The sequence below is a fragment of the Amphiura filiformis genome, chromosome 7, assembly GCF_039555335.1.
Source record: "Amphiura filiformis chromosome 7, Afil_fr2py, whole genome shotgun sequence".
Lineage (NCBI taxonomy): Eukaryota > Metazoa > Echinodermata > Ophiuroidea > Amphilepidida > Amphiuridae > Amphiura > Amphiura filiformis.
The window spans coordinates 61,724,670-61,744,420 of NC_092634.1; the positions used below are offsets into that span (position 1 = coordinate 61,724,670).

At 35.7% G+C, this 19,751-nt stretch overlaps 1 protein-coding gene and 1 long non-coding RNA gene across 2 annotated transcripts; both read right to left on the bottom strand.

The window, feature by feature from the left end:
• Positions 1-859: 859 nt before the first annotated feature.
• On the bottom strand, positions 860-16,775 carry LOC140156512 (uncharacterized). Its single transcript, XM_072179455.1, has 10 exons — positions 16,655-16,775; positions 10,843-10,965; positions 9,446-9,538; positions 8,618-8,710; positions 7,153-7,275; positions 6,047-6,139; positions 5,113-5,235; positions 4,397-4,558; positions 2,612-2,899; positions 860-1,110 (listed from the first exon to the last, which is right to left on the bottom strand). Exons 1-10 carry the CDS (start codon positions 16,773-16,775, stop codon positions 860-862), a joined length of 1,470 nt encoding a protein of 489 aa, XP_072035556.1.
• A 1,506-nt stretch (positions 16,776-18,281) lies between these two features.
• Positions 18,282-19,625, bottom strand: LOC140156418 (uncharacterized). Its single transcript, XR_011859557.1, has 3 exons — positions 19,537-19,625; positions 19,056-19,191; positions 18,282-18,569 (listed from the first exon to the last, which is right to left on the bottom strand). It is a non-coding gene; the product is annotated as an uncharacterized lncRNA (long non-coding RNA).
• Between the last annotated feature and the right edge of the window lie 126 nt (positions 19,626-19,751).

Sequence of the window (19,751 nt, forward strand, 5' to 3'; positions counted from 1 at the left end):
AATCATTAATATTAAATAAAATCACCTGCTACCGAGTTCATTCAGCAAACACACAAATTCACTATTTATTTAATATTCATTAATCAGTGCAGCATGATATTACAATATAAGATCATACAAGAATTAAACTTAATATTATTACCAAGATTTCTCTGTTACTTAACTAAGCCTTGAGATCTTGATTACCTGACGTTCTGATGAGATTCCTTTGATGGTCTCAGTTCTTGATCCAAGATAAAGCAATTTTCAAGATCCTGTCTACCCAATGGAAACCCCTGATCTACCACAGCATCAGTCTAAGTCCTGGATACTATGTTTTCACTATCCTACCTGCTATGCTAGTGTTTTCAAATGGTCTTCTATATATATTGAAAGTAAGCTCCTCTCTCGGAGATCACTTGATCAAGCTATCTGCTACACTTGACACTTCTTTGAGTTGACAAGACAATCAAGCACTATTGGTTTTCACTACTGTCCAATATGTCCTCTTCTAATTTGGGCTCAAACAAACGAGGCATTACAAAGAAAATCGCTATTTAATACCAACGCATATGTTGCTAATGCGAGCCACTCAAGCGAACGTGAGCCGTGTCGATTCTTTTGATATGTCACAACTGCCCGCACAAAATGAACGTACTGTGTTATGCACATCGTACGCGTTCGACTAATATTTCCATCGTAATAATAAAACAGCGGTTCCTGTGTTTTATTCAAAATATCGAATTTTGACAAAACTGCAGCACCTCAAGTCTTGATTTGTGCAGGGTATTTTAGTTTACTAAAGTACATAGCAATCGTGTAAAAACAGAACTTTGAAAAATATTGAGGGCGTCCTCCTCAGTAAATGTTATAATATGGCTTAAGCCCAGACTTTCAATTTATAGTATTTAAAATTCAAGTTTGAAACCAATCTTGAAGAATCGTGCGCTGTTTCACCGTTAACAAGTTCACACTCCTCGCTGCTTTGATTATAACTGAATCCGTTACAGTCTGGACGCATCTTACAGTACGAGGCACATCGCGTAACACTTTCTGCCGTGGTAGATGAAGATACATCAAGATGACGCTGGTCAGGGAGGATTCCATTTGTGGTATATGTGTTAAAATTGACTAATAAAGAAGGGGAAACGGAGAAAAAAGAAAACATTGTTGTCATCATTTATTTTCGGATTTATATTTTCCATTAATACCTAGACAAATGGTCTTACAATAAAATCGTACTCATCTATATATTTATCATAATGGATGTAATGCGGATATTCTGAAGATTTTTTGTAAAGACTTCGACACTGGGGGGGGGGGGGGGGGGTGGGGGGGGTAAAACTTGTGAACCAGATGCGTCAAAAACCATGAAATGAAACAATTGAAACAATTTTCCCAAAATGTGACAGTTCCAGGCATTAGCGCCAATCCGGCTTGAAATGGGAGAGGAGGGAGCCAAAAGTGGCTGAAAAGAACAAAAATGGGTCATTTTGCCGAAAGGTGGGGCCTCCGGGATTAACGCCCATGGCTCCAGGTTTGACGCAACATGTCACATTTCCAGAATTGTGATAGTTCCTGGTGTTTAACTCAACCAGTCGAAAAGTATGAATTATCACAATTCCGGATTCGTAACAGTGTCCACTGTTATAAGTCAACATTCGGTAACAGTGTCCACTGTTATAAGTCAACATTCGATATTCAGTGGCGCTCGGGCTGGGTGTAGCTGGGAAGTAAGACTGGGAAGTAGATTCATAAAAAACAGAATCATTCATTCACTAATTCATTCATTCATTCATTCATTCATTCATTCATTCATTCATTCGTTCGTTCGTTCGTTCGTTCGTTCGTTCGTTCGTTCATGTGTTTGTTATTCATTCATATCATTTATTTATGTAGGCCTATTTATTTATTTATTTATTTATTTATTTATTTATTTATTTATTTATTCTTTAATTCACTCTAGTTTGTTTCAACTTTCATCTTTATTTTACTCAATTAAAGGCATATTCAGTGACTTGCTCATCTGGTGGATCGTAAAAAATATCATAATAAAGATTCTGACACCTATTTGTGACTGTCATGATAAAGTAAGACGTTTTACATGAATCCGAAATTTCTCTACTTTAGTAAAGAAATTGGCTATATGTATTTGACTTTGTCAATACTGCTGTTTGCAAATTTGTCATTTCAAAAATACTAAGTGACAATATTAATGACTTATCATTCTCTTTTAGGTAAGTTATAAACAATTTTAATTTTATACACGTTGGATCACTCAACTAAATGGGCCTTTAAGATTTTATTAAACTAGTATACATAAGACGAGTGATTGAATTAACTGGTCTAATTACTGAAATTACCAACATACTTTCACCCCCGGTATATTTATTATTATCTGCCTTGTGCTGGGACAGTCATATTTTGCACACTGCGCTCAGATAGTATAGTCCTAGACTGGTTCTCTGGCCATGTTATAGATGGTTTATATTTTCTAGCACCGTTATTCCGCGCGGGCAACCACGAAAAAAGTATGGACGTTACTACCGAACTTGCGCTGAACCAAAGAATAATCAATATTAAAAACTTAATTGTGTGAATAGAAAATAATAACAGCAACTTCTGAACTTACCAAAAGAGCAGAATCTCCAGTCCCCAGGATTAACACTCCCGCTCTCACTACCGGAAGCGTAGGCAACGTAATTAATTTGATGTGGAGTCGAATATTGATGTGACATGAAAGGTGACTGTCCACTTTGACCAACCTCGATTAGGCCATCTTTAAAAGACACATGAAACTCCCGATGTTCATTAGAGTTCAGCATACCAGGCGTTGATACTTCTATATCTGCCGGGCAACTACTGACATGCCTGTCACATGGAAAAATACGGGATTTGGAGTTTCCCCATCCTCCAATTACTAAGAAAAAGCAAAAAAAAAAAATTTTATTTACGTTTGTCAAAAATGGTGGACAGGAATGCTTAATAGAGCACGATTATTCAGCATAATTGAATGAATTAGCTGGCAACCAAATTGGATAATTGGATTGGTTTATTTGCTGGCTCTAAATGTTGCATTCTCAGTTGTTTAATACCCAATACCGAATTAACATTTAAATTGACTCCATAGGATCACAGAGAGGTTATAAAGGAGCTAAAGTTCAGAAAGCACCCTCAAATAAAACACACTATTTGTCTGGTCCTAAAAGATTACAATTATGTATACATAATTATGATCCATGTGATCTAGAGTGACAGAGTTATTGGAAACAAAAGGTCTTATCGAGTGGGATGTTGTGCAGATGGTCAAAAGTTTAAGTTGCGTCAACGAGTCGTAAAATATAATAAATTGTTTGCAGTATCTGGATATAATAAAGAAAAAGGTAATTCCATTAATCACTTGAGGTTTCAACCCTATTTCTCCAATGTCACTGACCTCTCCCTTACACATGCTAGATTTATAACCTTAACGTGTTCTAATCTGCTTATACAGTATTTCTACGCCTTGTGGGTAATATCTGGGGTGGAAGGGGTGGAAGGGGTGGGGGTGGATAACCCCTCCCTCAATATTTTACCAGGGGTGATGGTCCATACAATCATCCCGTCATGCTGAATATGGGTTTCTGACCAAATTAACCTCATATTTGCCCATTTTAGCTCCAAAGGTGCAAATTTCCGCGCGCTTCGCGCAAATTTATTCCACTTTTGTACCATATTTCATCAGTTTGGCTTCAAAATAGCAAAAATTTTCACGCGTTTCCCGCGCATTTGTACATTACACTTATTTTGTCGTCAAAAGGTGCTGGATTCAAGATTTTTTTCCAACCCCATCCCCCCAATCGCAAAAAAGAAATCTACGCCACTGGTAATATCAGAAAACTGCCTCAAAGCGAGCTGGAGTTAATGAGCCACTCAATTACAAGTACAAGAATAAATCTAAATCATCGTGGAATGAAATATAGAAAATAACCGAATATCTAAATTATGACGTGTTCTGTTTCATTTTAACGGGTCACATTGTAAAAAAGCGCAGTGATTTATAGTGCGCTACGCACAGGCACAACGCCTAGACGTTGATCCACAAGCCTCAGCACACTTTACAGGTTGTCGCTGACCACTACGGCCCCACATCATTCAACAACAAATCAGGGACTTTGCTGCTTCAAGAGCGCATACCCTAGACATTCCACAAATAACCATCGCAACCAGGATCAGCTCCCCGAGTTTCGTACGGGTTACAACGAGACAATTAGCAGTAAGTTCCTTGTCCAGGGAAATTTCAAGCTAACTCAATTTTCCACGAGAGCATATTATAGGCACCGCCAGGGTTCGAACCCGCAATCTCTCGCACCATAGTCGAACGCCTTAATGATTGAGCTAACTTGACTGCTTGTCAATAGAAGATTTAAAGACTCACCTATTTGATATGTATTTGACAGGGTCGATTTTGTTGAGGTCAGGGCAAGATGAGCACCATTACTAGTTTTGACTTTGAATCTGAACTTTGTAACGTCGGAAGGAATCACAGAGTCTATAAACTTATATTCGAAGGCAGTACTTGTTTGGTAAGAGGCACATCCTTGTAAGGGCCGAGTAAAAGAGACAACAAATATGGAAAGGTAAAAATATGATAATTACATATGATCATTGGGGTATTATTAAAAAACTAGGTCTAAAATGCAGTTATCAGAAAAGTATGAGCTTTCTTCACTCTAAAAATCTTAATAGCGTGGGTGAATAATGCTGCCAATCGTGCTAGCAATATTTTAAGCATGATAAATATGTCAGGAAAGTGATACATTCACGTGGATTACTTGCTTTCGTTTCATGTAGGCAAAAAGTTACCCTTAACGTGTTCTGCTGCGTTCTAGAGGCAAAACGTCTGTAATAATTAACATTGAAGTTTGACTTCCAATCATCCAATTCTTCATTAAGAATGCCATTAAAAGGTATCGATCATACCTCTATACGTAATCAAGTCCGTTTCGAAAAGTAGGGGTTGTTTGTTGGGTATCTATTTACTAACTATGCAATTATAAAACAGTAGTAACATATCATAATTCCATGGATCAAATCTATGTTTTTAACTATCTTCTTTAAGCTTTACAAGGGGGTAACAAAAAGAGTCCTTACTTGAACAGGATTTTTCATCTGCCTCCAAGATATATTTTGCTTGGCACGAGCAGGTATAACTTCCAGGTACATTAGTACAGATTTCCTCGCAATCATCAATGCCGCTAGAACATTCATCAATATCTAAATCCAGATCAAAAGGAAACATACTTGTGGTTTAAGGAACCTGTTCAGTCATGGGATTGTAATCAGCAAAGAACATAGTTAATGATTTTATCTTTAAAGGAGTATTTCTTGATCCTAGCATTTTCTTTTATGATATTTTTCAGTAGATATGCATAGACCACCGGGTGTAATTTTGTTCTGGTATACCAGAACGAAATACAAATTTAACGATATTTTTGCTAAATGAATTAATCTGCAAGACTTTTTTTTCTACATAAACATTATGTAGGCAGAGGTTTCCACATGTATAAAAAATCTCAACTTTTTTTGAAAAGTGTGAGGATGAGACTGTGGATCACGAAATGTACCTTTAATAGATTACGAAATGTTATACATTTATATAATAGGCCTACATACTTGGGTTGGCACGATAAATCAATTGATTTTAAATCACGTTTTAAATCACGATTATTAAAAAAAGATCACTGATTTAAATCAACTTTTAAAGTTTTTACCACTTTTGTAAATGTGAGTTAATTTCTTTCTTGTAATGACTATTATGCTCTAGTCATGATTCAGAAACTGTATAGTTTGACCTTATCAAGGTCAAAGTCAGTGGAAATTAACATTTTGCTGTGTTACTTAGGTAACGAAACATCCTAGATAGTACAAACTATTCTTTATTTGAATTGTACTGTCAAAACGAACAGTTTGACAATTTTTTTCGTCAAAAAATGCGAGTTTTCATGTTAACCCATTATAGCGCAAAAAATTGACCTTTGACCTATTTGGTTAAAATTCAAAATCACAACATCTTAGATTACATTACCTATTTCACAGATGCTGCCTTCATAGCCAGAAAAGCACTCGCATTGATCCGGTAAAATACATGTTCCTTGTACACATGTAGGATTGCAAATGGCTGATTATGTATTCATTGCAGTGAGAAGAGAACGACAATAGTAAAACACGTAATATTGTAACATTTCCATAAATAATAGATTTTTCTTTAAATAAATTGTTACTTAGGTCAGATGTGTGCCCTTTTAATTCTTGTTTGTTCTGATCCTCCACAACAGGATACTGGGCAGAAATAGACACAATCTGTTATAATCAGTCAATCAAGTAGATTTAACTTATCGATCAGACGAAACAAATAATTTCCTCCAGGAGTTTATTTCCAGAAACGAGAAATTATTTCTTGTTCCTATAAGACGTAAAAGTCGATCAGCAAAGGTAGTGTATCCAATTTATTCAAAATTCAAAAGGAGTGCCTAAAATCAGTTGGGCGATAAGAACCCCCCGGTAAGAACCGTTAACACCCCCCACACACACACGAACACCAATACCCGCAAGAGCTACATTGTGGGGGTACCATGGGTACCATGTGTATATTGTATGTTTATTGGTACAACATGACAATGTGGGGTATAAATAGGTATGAACATACATTGTGGCGGTATGAAACTGTGTGTTGATACTCCCATAGTGGCTGATGGTGCCATGTACAGTGTAAAATGCCATTTGCAGATGTCTTCATTGTGGGGGCACCCCCTCCCCCACAATGTCGAAATACGCCCACAATGTAGACTCATACTTGAAAGTACCCCCACAATGTACCTCCTGCACACTCGGCAGAGCGTACAGTACCCGCGCTTCGTGTTGGTCAGACTGACTTCCGGAAGAGAAATCCCAGATTAAAGTATGCTTTGTGCGCTTGAGACAGCTCAAACACAACTTTGTGATGCGTGATAAAAACCAGCAGTATTAGAGCATGTAGCACTATCATGACAGGCATCAATTGTTGTGCATTTACCAGTATCTAGTCAAACATGTGCTGAATTGTTACCCGTTTGATGTTTAACGTGATACACTTTCCAATATGTTTGAAAATAACTTAATAATAGAATAATAACAATCACAAAACAAACATACGTGAACACGTAAATCCATTTCCACCATAACCGTCATTGCATGAACATGTGAAGGAACCGACAGTATTGGTGCATGTAGCACTAGCATGGCAGGTGTGTGTACTTGTTGTGCATTCATCAATATCTAGTGAAACCAAAAATATGTATAATATATGTTGATCTCAATAACACAATTAGCTTATTATTTATTAAAGGAGGATTTACTGGTCCTAGCATCCTCTTTTTATGACATTTTTTATGGTATACCAGAATGAAATTCAAATTTGACGATGTTTTTGCTGAACGAATTAATCTGCAAAAATATTTTGGCACAGAAACATTATGTAGCCAGAGGTTTACAGCGGTATAAAAATCTCACCTTTTTGTGAAAAGTCGGAGGGGATGAAGCTGTGGTTTACGAAATGTCCTTTTAAAGCCTTAATGTACGACCCTTTTTCAGAATATACCTTTATTTTTTTCAAAACCGATTTTTTTTGGCATATTTGTAACACTAACACATTTTCTAACTTAAATCTATATGAGCAAACTGTCAAATTCGCCCTTTTTGTAGTAAAACGGGATGATTTTCTGTTGGTCCGACATATTATCATAATAATTTTTAGATTATGATAATACGTCGGAACGACTCGCAAATCGTAGTCTCCTACGAAACCAGTTTGGATACGCTCCCTCCACATGTGGAGGAGCGTAACTAAACTGGCTGCGTAGGAGACTAACTCTGCGGCCGCACTCGCCGTCCTTGTCCAAATAGTGCGAGATATTTCGAGTGATGTATTTATGATGTTGTTTCTTTGCAAATTCCCATTACAAAACATATATGTGACCGTCCACGGCGAATGAGCCGTAAATTCCTCCCCCGGTCAATTTTGTTTTATTTCGTGTTTAAAAAATAAACATCATAAACTTAAAAATGGCATATCATTTGACTTCAAACGATATCCAGAAGCGGAGTTATGGTTAGTTTAACTTTGCTCCTTCAACAAAATTATAGAGCTTTTTTCGTTTCTATGTGTGTCTCTTTTTCCACATTGCTGGCAATAAATATCAAACAGTCATACTTGGCGGTCATTTCAAATCATCCCCAAGTCAACGAGGTTTAAGAAAGTTCTCTCATTGTTAATTGTTGGTTATGCATACCTATACAAATAACCCACCACTTGAAAAGGATTTAGCAAAAGCAAACAAAGACCAGAGTTATTAAAAGTTCTATAGCCATCTAAGGTAGAAGCTTATTATCCACTTCAATAATAGGATTATTGATTGGTGTTGTGACTATCAAAATAAGACAGATGTCGCCGCCAGCTTTAGTGACCGATGAATACGACCTTCGTACACATTTTACACCATAACTCAGAATACAATTTAGGGAATTTACGGCTCGTTTGTGCTGCCAGGTCACATATAAAGAAAAATCAGGCAAAAATGCTACATTTGAAAGAATTATTTCAAAGAATTCAAGTAATCACCTATATCACATATGCTACCTTCATAACCAGGTGAGCACTCACATTGATCCGGTGAAACACATGTTCCATGTACACATGTAGGACTGCAAATGGCTGATTAGGTATTCAAATCAATAAGAATGGAAGGATGGATGTAATTATTATTAAAACACGCAATGTTAGTATCAGACAATGTGCCCTGGTTCTGATTGCCTAAGTAGACGAAACAAATAATATTGCTCTAAGATTGTAGTTCTAGAATCAAAAATAATTTCTTTCTTCCCATAAGTAATAAAAGTTGACCAGCAAGTGTATTCAATATTTATTCAAACGTAGCGCCTAAAATCGAATAGGCGATAAAGAACTGAAGGGTACATCGAAGGGTATTAAAGTATACTTTGTGCGCTTGAGACCACTCAAACACAACGTTGGGATGCGTGTAGCGCGAGGTTTTCACCTCGACTCGCCAATTATAGGTGCGGGTGTTGCTACTAAAATTAATGATCATTTAGATATTTTTTTAATTTATTTTGTTTTCCTGGTGATATATAAAATTAAGTGGAAGAGAAGGAACTTATATATTTTATACTTACATTTTTTAATTTATTTTGTTATCCTGGTGATATATAAAATTAAGTGGAAGAGAGGAACTTATGAGTTATATAAAACAAATATTGAATGTTTGTATGCGTTCAATGGAAAGAGCATTTCCATTCGGTGAAATATGAACTGTTCCATTCAACTCGGTAAAGGCTCGTTGAATGGAACAGTCAATATTTTACTTCAAGAAAATATTGTTACCATTGAACTCATAAGCATTTAATATTTATATATTATTGAGTACTTTACCTATTTCACAACTACTGCCTTCATATCCAGTTAAGCACTCGCATTGATCGGGTAAAATACATGCTCCGTGTACACATGCAGGACTGCAAATAGCTGATTATGAAATCAATGCAATAAGAAAGGAACGACAATAGTAATAAAACACGATATTGTAACATGTTCATAGTTCCCTGCCCAGTGTTTGACGTTATTTACTTTTCACATACTCTTAGATAGCGAGGACCAATCAAAGTAAACGTTAGAAAAAACATTGATTTTGCATATATCCACGGGAACGCACTCCGCGTCATACGCGCAGTGCTTTCGGACGCATTCATTTTTATTGTGGGTTGTTGCATTTATATTTGCTCATATTTTCCAACATTTTTAGTGTCACTTTTGTTATAAAAATAGCAAAAATCATGGCCCCTTCGGGGCTCGTGCATTAGACGCATCAACATCTCAGTACATGTGCATTATTTTGTACAATTCACTCCCAACAACTGATACGCATTAATTAACCTATAATTCAAGAACAAATGCGTATCACTTGTTGCTCGAGAAACTGTTTCGGGGCTCCTGCATTAGACGCATCAACATCTTCCCAGCAAACACAAAAACGTTTTTAAAACGTTTTAAATAAGTTATATTTAGGGTTTTGGTTTAGGTAAAAACGTTTTAATAACATTAAAATGTCGGGTTATAAAATCGTCATGAAATCGTTTTAAAACGTTTTGTATGAAAACACACTACAACAATATTTTTAAAATGTTTTTGAAAAATGTCATTGTAAACTATTTTTACAAACATTTTTGGCCAAATATTTTGTCAACACTTAAATAACATTATGTTAAAATATTTGCACCCAGCAAACACAGAAATGCTATTAAAATGTTTTTTACAAAACGTTTTAATAACATTTAAATGTCGGGTTATATAAAGGTCGTGAAAACATTTTAAAAACGTTATTGTAAATATTTTGGGCAAACATTTTTGCAAAATATTTTTCAACCCCAAAATAACATTCTGTTTAGAATGATTTGTACCAAGTTTTCAAAAATGTTTTTGGAATGTTATTAAAACGTTTTTATACCCTTTATATAACCCGACATTTAAATGTTTTCTGTAAAACATTTGTGTTTGCTGTGCAGTAAATTACCAACAAATGTTATTTAATGTTATGAAAACGTTTTATACCATTAATGTACCCGTTATATAACCCGACATTTAAACGTTTTCTGACAACCTTTTATAACCTTTTGCGAATGATGTCGAAAACGTTTTGTGTTTGCTGGGTTAGTACAAGTGCATTATTTTGTACAATTCACTCGCAACTCGCAACATTTATTAACCTATAATTCAAGAACAAATGTTTGAAAAGAACTTAATAGAATAATCTTATAATAAAAACGACATACCTGTGCATGTTATTCCATTTCCACCATAACCGTCATTGCATGAACATGTGAAGGAACCGACAGTATTGGTGCATGTAGCATTAGCATGGCAGGTATCTGTATTTGTTGTGCATTCATCAATATCTAGTCAAATAAAACATAGTTTATGTATGACATACATTGTAAACACCTCAAAAGAAATAAGTCCCCCTCTGAACATGTCGTCATAACATCGTAAGGTTTCGTTTTGTACCAACAAAACTAACTTTGAAATAATTATATGACTGTTTACTAAGTGATGTGTGAAAATGAGAGATTTCCATGACTTCAGGGCTGAATAAGCCTAAATTGAAGACAAAAAGTGCCCTTTCCAAAAGTCACAAAGTAGGCCTATGCTTGTTAACTGCATGGCGTATTGGGACAAGGAATGGAACTGACCATCTTACAACTCACTATGCTGAACTCTGCACCAATGGGATTTGCATGGCTGAATGATCAAGAATCGATACACATTACAGTAAATTTTCACTTTGTGAGGAGTTTAAACTGCACTCAAACACATGGGGTTTTCCATTAGTAACAAGCCATGAATCAACTTTTGTGACAAGCATATAGGCCTACTTTGTGACTTTTGAAAAGGGCAGTTTTTGCCTTCAATTTAGGCTCATTCAGCCCTGAAGTCATGGAAATCTCTCATTTTCACACAGCACTTAGTAAAGAGTCATATAATTTTTTCAAAGTTAGTTTTGTTGGTACAAAATGAAACATTACGATGTTATGACGACATGTTCAGAGGGGGACTTATTTCTTTTGAGGTGTTTATGTTGATTATGAATAACATAATTAATTTACTAAAGTTATCCAAATTTGCTGAATTAAATTCGACATCTTTGTTCCAAGTTCCCTGTTTAATGTTTCACGTGATTCACTTTCCCGTGACAAAGTGGGAATGACAGCACCCTAAGGAGATGCGATACCCCATTACCCCATTAAAAGCAGTCAAGTTAGCTCAATGTGAGAGGTTGCGGGTTCAAACTTTGGCGGTGGTTAGTATGCTCTCGTGTAAAATTGAGTTAACTTGAAATTCCCCTGGACAAGGACGTTACTGCTATTTGCCTTATTGTAACCTGTACGAAACTCGGGCTGCGAAGGTCAATTATGGAATGTCTAAAGTGTGCGCTTCTTAGCTGCAAGTCCCTGAGTTGTGGCTAAATGGTTAGTGGAATAATATGGGGCCGCAGCGGTCAGCGACAACCTGTAAAGTGAGCTGAGGCTTGTGGATCAACGTCCAGGCATTGTGCCGGTGCGTAACGAGCCATAACTCCCTGTGCTTTTTTTTAGTTTGTTTTAGCTGTAAAGACCATTTTAATGCTCAGTATATAATTCCATTTTCAAAATGTAATCATATCCAGTTATTTCAATGGGCCCTCTCTAGAAGAAAAGAACTTACCAATACATGAGCGTTACAAAATAAATGTGAAAGAATAAGACATAATTGGAAAAGTGCCAATACAGGGTGTCTCAATAAAAATAGGCCCTATGGAAAGTGGTGCATAACTTAAAATATCGACAGTAAAATAAAAAAATCTTAAAGATTCAAAAACCATGAAGTGTCTGCTTAACAGTGGTGCAAATATGATCCAAATCCGTTCATGCGTCACTGAGATAATTAAGTTTGTACAAATAGACAAATTTGTTGACCATTCCAATGGGGTAATACACGTTAACAATAATTGTAGTTTATTATAAAAGAAATAAAAGGAAACGCCAAGTGTTGCTGAGTAGGAGTTTAAAATCAATCAATCAATCTCCCAAAGAATGTTTTTCACATGTTTCTCTTTGGGTTAAGGGCTCGGATAGCAACGTTTGCACAGTATTTACCACGTAACTCGAGAACCACATGACCTACAGAGGTATATCTGTAATATCAATGCAATATTTACCAAAGCTCACTACCATTCGCAATATGATGTGAACTACCAAATCGCAATGATGCCTGATACCTCTTTTCTGTTATTGATTTTGTTTATTAATCACCTGGACATTTTATTTTGAGGGAACCAATTTCTTTTGAATCAAATAATTATTTCAGCCACTTCAATATAAAGTTCAGCCCTACTGTTGCTTGACAAATGTATATATGAACAGCGACATTTTAACGTATTTTTGTGGGACCTGAGAGCACATCAGAAGTATTGAATTACATTTCGAAAATGAGGAATGTCCTTCTGATATCAAATATTTTTTTAATACGCGACATAATGCCGTTTTATGGCAAATGATTAAAATTTGATATTTTTGAAATTTAACAGTCCTCTAAGTAAATTGTATAAACTTATTGATATGTACGTACTTAAAGTGTAACTGGGACGAAAAGCGGTCTATCATAAAATCGAAAAATTTGACCTTTCATATTAAAGATTAAGATTTTTTCCCCAAAACACAAAACACACACAAAAAATGGGTCTTTTGGGAAAAATCGATATCTTCAATATGAAAGGTTACAATTTTCAATTGATGGTCGGTTTTTCATCCCAGCTACATACCCTAAGTACATATTGATGAAGTTTACTTCGAGGATGGTTAAATATCAACATTACAAAAAATATCAAATTTTAATAATTTGCCATAAAATGTGTGTTATATCGTGAATTTCAAAAAAAAGGAAAAAATATTTGACATCAGAAGGACATTCCTCGTATTAGATATGTCTGGTGTGCTCTCAGGTCCCAAAAAATACTGTGCAAACGTTGCTATCCGAGCCCTTAACCCAAAGAGAAACATGTGAAATACATTCTTTGGGAGATTGATTGATTTTAAACTCCTACTCAGCAACACTTGGCGTTTTCTTTTATTTCTTTTATAAAAAACTACAATTATTGTTAACGTGTATTACCCATTGGAATGGTCAAAAAATGTGTCTATTTGTACAAACTTAATTATCTCAGTGACGCATGAACGGATTTGGATCATTTTTGCACCACTGTTAAGCAGACACTTCATGGTTTTTAAATCGTTAAGAAATTTTTTATTTTACGGTCGATATTTTAAGTTATGCTCCACTTTTCATAGGGCCTATTATTATTGAGACACCCTGTATAATGGGAAAATCTGCGTATTGCATACTTTACCTATATCACAGATGCTGCCTTCATAGCCAGGTAAACACTCGCATTGATCTGGCAAAATACATGTTCCATATACACAAGTAGGACTGCAAATGGCTGATTATGTATATAATGGAATGAGAAGGGAACGACAATAGTTATTAAAACATGGAATATTGCAACATGTCCATAAATAACAGATTTGTTTAACGTTATTAACGAAAAAACAACCTGTTAATCCAGATCGTATAAGCAGATTGAACATGTAGCTTGCCTACTTAAACGAAACAAATAAATTACTTTAGGTTTTTACTTCCAGAAACAAGAATTAATTTTTTGATTCCTATAATATAAGACATTTAGTCGGTCAGCAAGTGCATTCAATTCATTCAAAAGAAGACCTTAAAGGTAAGGTGGGCGGTATAGAAGTATATCGAAGGCTATTAAAGTATGCTTTGTGTAACCACTCAAACACAACCTTTGCGGTGCGTGATAACAACTAGCGATACAGGTGCATGGAGTACAAGCATGACAGGCGTTTGTATATTCTTGCGCTTTCACCAGATTCGTGTTAATAAAACCAGTATCTAGTCAAACAGAACATATAATTATGCATGTTGATCTCAATAACAGCATTAGTTTACTAATTTACTACTTATGTGCTGAATTAATTTCGCCCAGTTTTGTTCCTGTTTATGTTTGACGCGATTCACTTTCCAATGACAGAGTTTACCTCAATGGATTTAATTATTTTCAACAGTTTTCTCTTATTAAAAATTTAGAAATAAGACAGGAAATGAGTGAACGTTATTAGTCATCCAGCAGCTTTCAAATGAATTTTGGAATTAAATCTAATACTAGAACTTTCCTTTACAACTTTGCTGCGTTGCGTCGGGAACCACTAGACTTCATCAGGCAACTGACCCGCTGGACTGGTTACATGATATACGAATAGATATCGTCTTGATGGCCCGGTCCCATGCATGAGATATTGAAGTTAAATCACTATCACGTGAACTGTCCAGACGCAACATAACAAAGTTGTAAAAGTAAATTCCAGTATTAGATTTAATTCTAAAATTCAGAAATAAGACAGATTGGAACGGTACCAATGTAATGATGGGAATCTGTGGCAAAGAGTTGAGTATTTTACCTATTTCACAGGAGCTGCCTTCATATCCAGGTAAGCACTCGCATTGATCCGGTGCCCAAATACATATTCCATGTACACATGTAGGACTGCAAATAGCTAATTATGTATTCAATGCAATGAGAATAAATGCAGTAGTATTTAAAAGCACGCAATATTGTGTCATTTCCATAAATTACAAAAAAATGTTAATGTCAGTTACTAATGGAACCCTTTTGTCCGAAACGATAGTAACACTTTTATGCAATCAAATCGACACCAAAAGAACAATTGGTTATGTAATCTATTGTCTCTCCATGTATAACGTCATTGGTTACTTATACTTCGGTTTCGTACAATCCCAACTTGTACCACAGAGTATGTTTATGCGCGGGAAATTTGAATATCGTGTGTTGAGAGCCGGCTGTTTTTATTCGTTTTTTATGGTCAAGATGAGTTTGTTAAATAAAACCATGTGATTCGTGCTTGATAATTATTTTTCTAACATATAAGGCATAAGTATGTGATTGCTAATGATGTGATTTCAATCGCACCTGTACGATAAGTGTCTTTGAAATGAACGGTATTGTATTCAATATATTGCACACATACAGGGTGTCCCTGAAAGAACTGTATCGTCGGAAACTTGATTGTTTGGGTATTTTAACTCCACAAGTAAACAAAACCCAATACTTGGTCGTGGTTGAGCAATAAATCAGTTATCACATACATTTTGAATTTTAACAATTGGCCATACCGTTCTTGAAATAATAAGAATTTTTCGATAAATCCCTCATTTCCACGCCATTCCACGGATTCAAATATCAATCGATGATCTATAATAGTATAGTCAGAGTGCTAAGGCTATCTTGATTTAATAATTCGTTTCAAAGCCGCCCACGCGCATTAGAAAAAACGCCCGTTTTTCACGTTATTCCCGCTGGATTGAGTAAATCTCAGGTTTTTCCCTCTGCTTTATTTTTTCCCGATCCACAACACAAAAATCACACGCCTGACATCGTCAGACGTCAACATAGCCCAAAGTGTAAATCTCAATAAAAATTCTTCATCTTGACCACAGTGCAACTTCCCTGAAAGACGAAAAGTTGGTCTATTCTTGTCACAGTACAGATACACAAAATTGAAGTAAAAAAAATAATCAAAACATTTATTAAAACCGCATTCTGCTCTGGTATTGGGGTTTTAACTTGAGAAGTGCTTTGAGACGAAATATCAAGCTTAAAAAATAAGATGCCCTAATCACTGATTAGGGCGTGAAAATGAGGGAGTTTCGTAAAATTTTTACATTTCAAAAACGGAGTGGCCTATTGTCAAAATTGATAGCTGACATGTTCCTCAACATCATCAGTTATTTAGTTTCATTTGGTTTATGCGTTAAAGTACCCAAAACAACCAGTTTCCGACAATACCGTTATTTCAGGAACACCGTGTACGTAGACATGACAGGTGATGAATGTAGCCTACCTACATTGAAGGGCAAATACATCAAAATTGTTTTCACCTATCGCTATGGTAATTAATGCTATTACATCATTACTTCTACGGTTTTCGCACATGGATAATAATAAATACTTACGTCTTAGTTCAAAAATATTACTCTTCCAACTGGCTCCACACATTTGCCCGGCGTCTCCGGAACATGGCATATTACATGCCGATTCTGTAGCGATACCATGCTTTGAATAATTGGTACCCATGGCTCCACAAAAACACTGACGTTCATTTTGCAATCCAACATAACGTGTTCCTGTAAACGTGTTAAAGCCATAATGTGTGATTTGCTTTACAGCGACGCCCTCAATTTTACTCGGATTTCTACTTTTTGCATAATTTTTATGCCCAGTGGTATACTAAAATACAACGTAAAGACTACACCTGAAGTGCTTTAATAACAGTAAAATTTAACTTTTTACATTAAAACCGGGTCGACCCGGTTTTATTCAGAGTTCCTCGATCGACTGCTTGCTAACATCTCCCCGGATGTCAGCTTATGTGTACACACGTCGAGCGCGATACTCCGTGCAGTATTACATGTTAATACATGTAGTACACGCATTTTAGGTGCTGGAATGAAATCGCAATTTTCTTCGTTATACCTGATTTGTTTGGCTTGAAATTAAAAGGGGATAATATGATCAGTGAAAACAAACATTTAAATAGGAATCTATTCTTTATGCAAATCGCACATTATTGCTTTAATGAAAGTATACATCATAGAAAAATAAATATAAACAACGTTATTTAATGTCAAAAAATATTTGCCAATGACGAGTAAGTAGGACCGGATTTACCATTTGCAGGGCCCCATCCAGGCTAAAATTTTCTCATTCATACAGAGCTTTATTAAGGGCTGGGGTATGAACGTTTGGACAGTATTTATTGTGGGACATTAGAGCACATCAGACATATCGAATTGCATTCTGAATACGAAGAATGTCATTCTGATATCAAATAATTTTGATTTTTGAAATTTGCAATTTAATACACATTTTATGGCAAATCATTAAAATTTATATTTTTGATATTTAACAGTACTTGAAGTAAACTTTATAAATCTGATGATTTATACTTAAAGTGTATGTAGGTGGGATGAAAAGCCGACGATCAATTGAAAATTTTGACCTTTCGTATTGAAGATATGGATTTTTTTTCCCAAAACACCAAAAAAAAATTAGGTCTTTTTGGGAAAAAATCCATATCTTCAATATGAAATGTCAAAATTTTCAAATGACCGTCGGCTTTTCCTCCCTGCTACATACACTTTAAGAATATGTCATTAGATTTATGTAATTTACTTCGAGGACTGTTATATATCAAAAATTTGAAAAATATCAATTTTTTATAATTTGTCAAAAATTTGTATTATATTGTGATTTTCAAAAATGAAAATTATTTGATATCAGAAAGACATGCTTCGTATTCAGAATGCAATTCGATAGGTCTGAGGTGCTCTCATGTTCCACAAAAAATACTGTCGAAACGCAATAAACGCTCATTTTAGATCCCTTAAGTTTTCATTAACTTTTGGGCACCTCTGGATTACTTTTGGGCCCTCGACACGAGCTCGTCTCGCCCTGTAGTAAATTCGACCATAGCTGTAAGATACTCTTTAAATGAAATACCTTATTCTCACTCACACAACCCCCACATTCACACCACTATCCGTACACTCTCTCCCACATCCACCAAAAACCTACCCCATAAATCATATACTGCATTTCGCCATGTACCTCCACATGTCTGTAAGGAATTACCGATACATGGGACGCTACATTCTGCATTTGATGCAGCCGTCCCATATACATCATACTGAACACCATCGTCCCCACACGTGCAGTAATTTCCGGATTGAACTGCCGCGTAGCGTTTACCGTTGGAACGACAATGACTGAAGCAATTAGACAGCGTCAGTTTTGGGTTTGTTTGTGCTAATTCGGTTGGAAAGGCGCGGTCTGCTGTATCAATGTAGCAGCCAATATAACGATGATTCTCTGTGAATTGAACGAGATCAGTAAACGATAATTTTTAATGGCACACCAACTCCTATAATCAGAACGACCCTAGCTGCCTTTTTTTTCAGTTTGGTTATGGATCCATATATACTGCGCACAAAAAGTAAAACACTTAAAAGAAAAGCATTGTCTCAAAAATACTAAACCTAAATTAACAAATAATGTAGTCAATAGATGGAGCAATAAGATTAGCGCAGATAATGGTCAGTTTAGCGCATTTTCTTTGAGACCTCTCTGTCTTTCACAGACACAGAAAGCTACTCAGCCGTGGAATAAGTTATCGTCACAAATGAGGTGTCATTGTTGACAGAAAATAACAATGGTTCCACTGATATGAATCAATATGGTGATAGATTTCAAAAATTTCTGATAAACAGGCGTTTTTGAAAGTTTCCAAACTTTTTTTGAGGAGTTTATACAGTCTTTCTAAAACTACACATTGCAATACATCAATATTGTTCCAACCTTTTGGCATCTTGCATATGAATCTCCACTGACTACCACACGAATAATCATTAACATATCCGCTTGTTAACATCGTAACACAATCCTCTAGATTTCCAGTATCAGGATTACCCGCAGCCCATGGTACGTCAATAAACTGAACAAAATTATATGCAAAATGTTATAGAGGTATTTTGAAGCGAAAATCATGTTTTGGGTCATAATGACCTTCGGATGATTGCTAGAAGAAGAGTAAGAATCCTGTAATAAATAGACCCTAGTACTGTCTACAGGAATAACGTGGACAATGCTGCGCATTGGCTAAGGGAAGAAAGAAATCTGACAATATTATGATGATGATGGCGACGACGACGACTGCGATGATGACAACGACGACGACGATGATGATGATGACGATGATGATGATGATGATGATGATGATGATGACAATGATGATCATGATAACGACGATGATGATATTAAAACTGGTTTTAAAATATACCGTTGTTCCATCCACCCATTTGTGGCTCCCTTCCACGTCAAGGTCATCTAATCCTATCCACAAATTTGTTCCTACATCCAATGTTTTTTCTACCAAAAAAACAACAACCAAAAAACAAAATAACATCAGTGTACTTCATGCAGACGACATATTCTTTACGTGTCATGTTCCATTATTTTTAAAGGTTATAGTAGCTTGATGTTTTTAAAGTAGGA

Bases quoted from the DNA above. Each gene is read 5' to 3' on its own strand.
- LOC140156512 (XM_072179455.1), bottom strand. From the start codon at position 16,775: ATGGGTACCAATTATTCAAAGCATGGTATCGCTACAGAATCGGCATGT. The intron at 5,236-6,046 runs GTAATGTAATCT...ATCTGGATTTAG, and splicing joins AGGCAGCATCTGTGAAATAG to ATATTGATGAATGTTCTAGC. The intron at 1,111-2,611 runs GTAAGTTCAGAA...CTTCTTTATTAG, and splicing joins CTGGAGATTCTGCTCTTTTG to TCAATTTTAACACATATACC.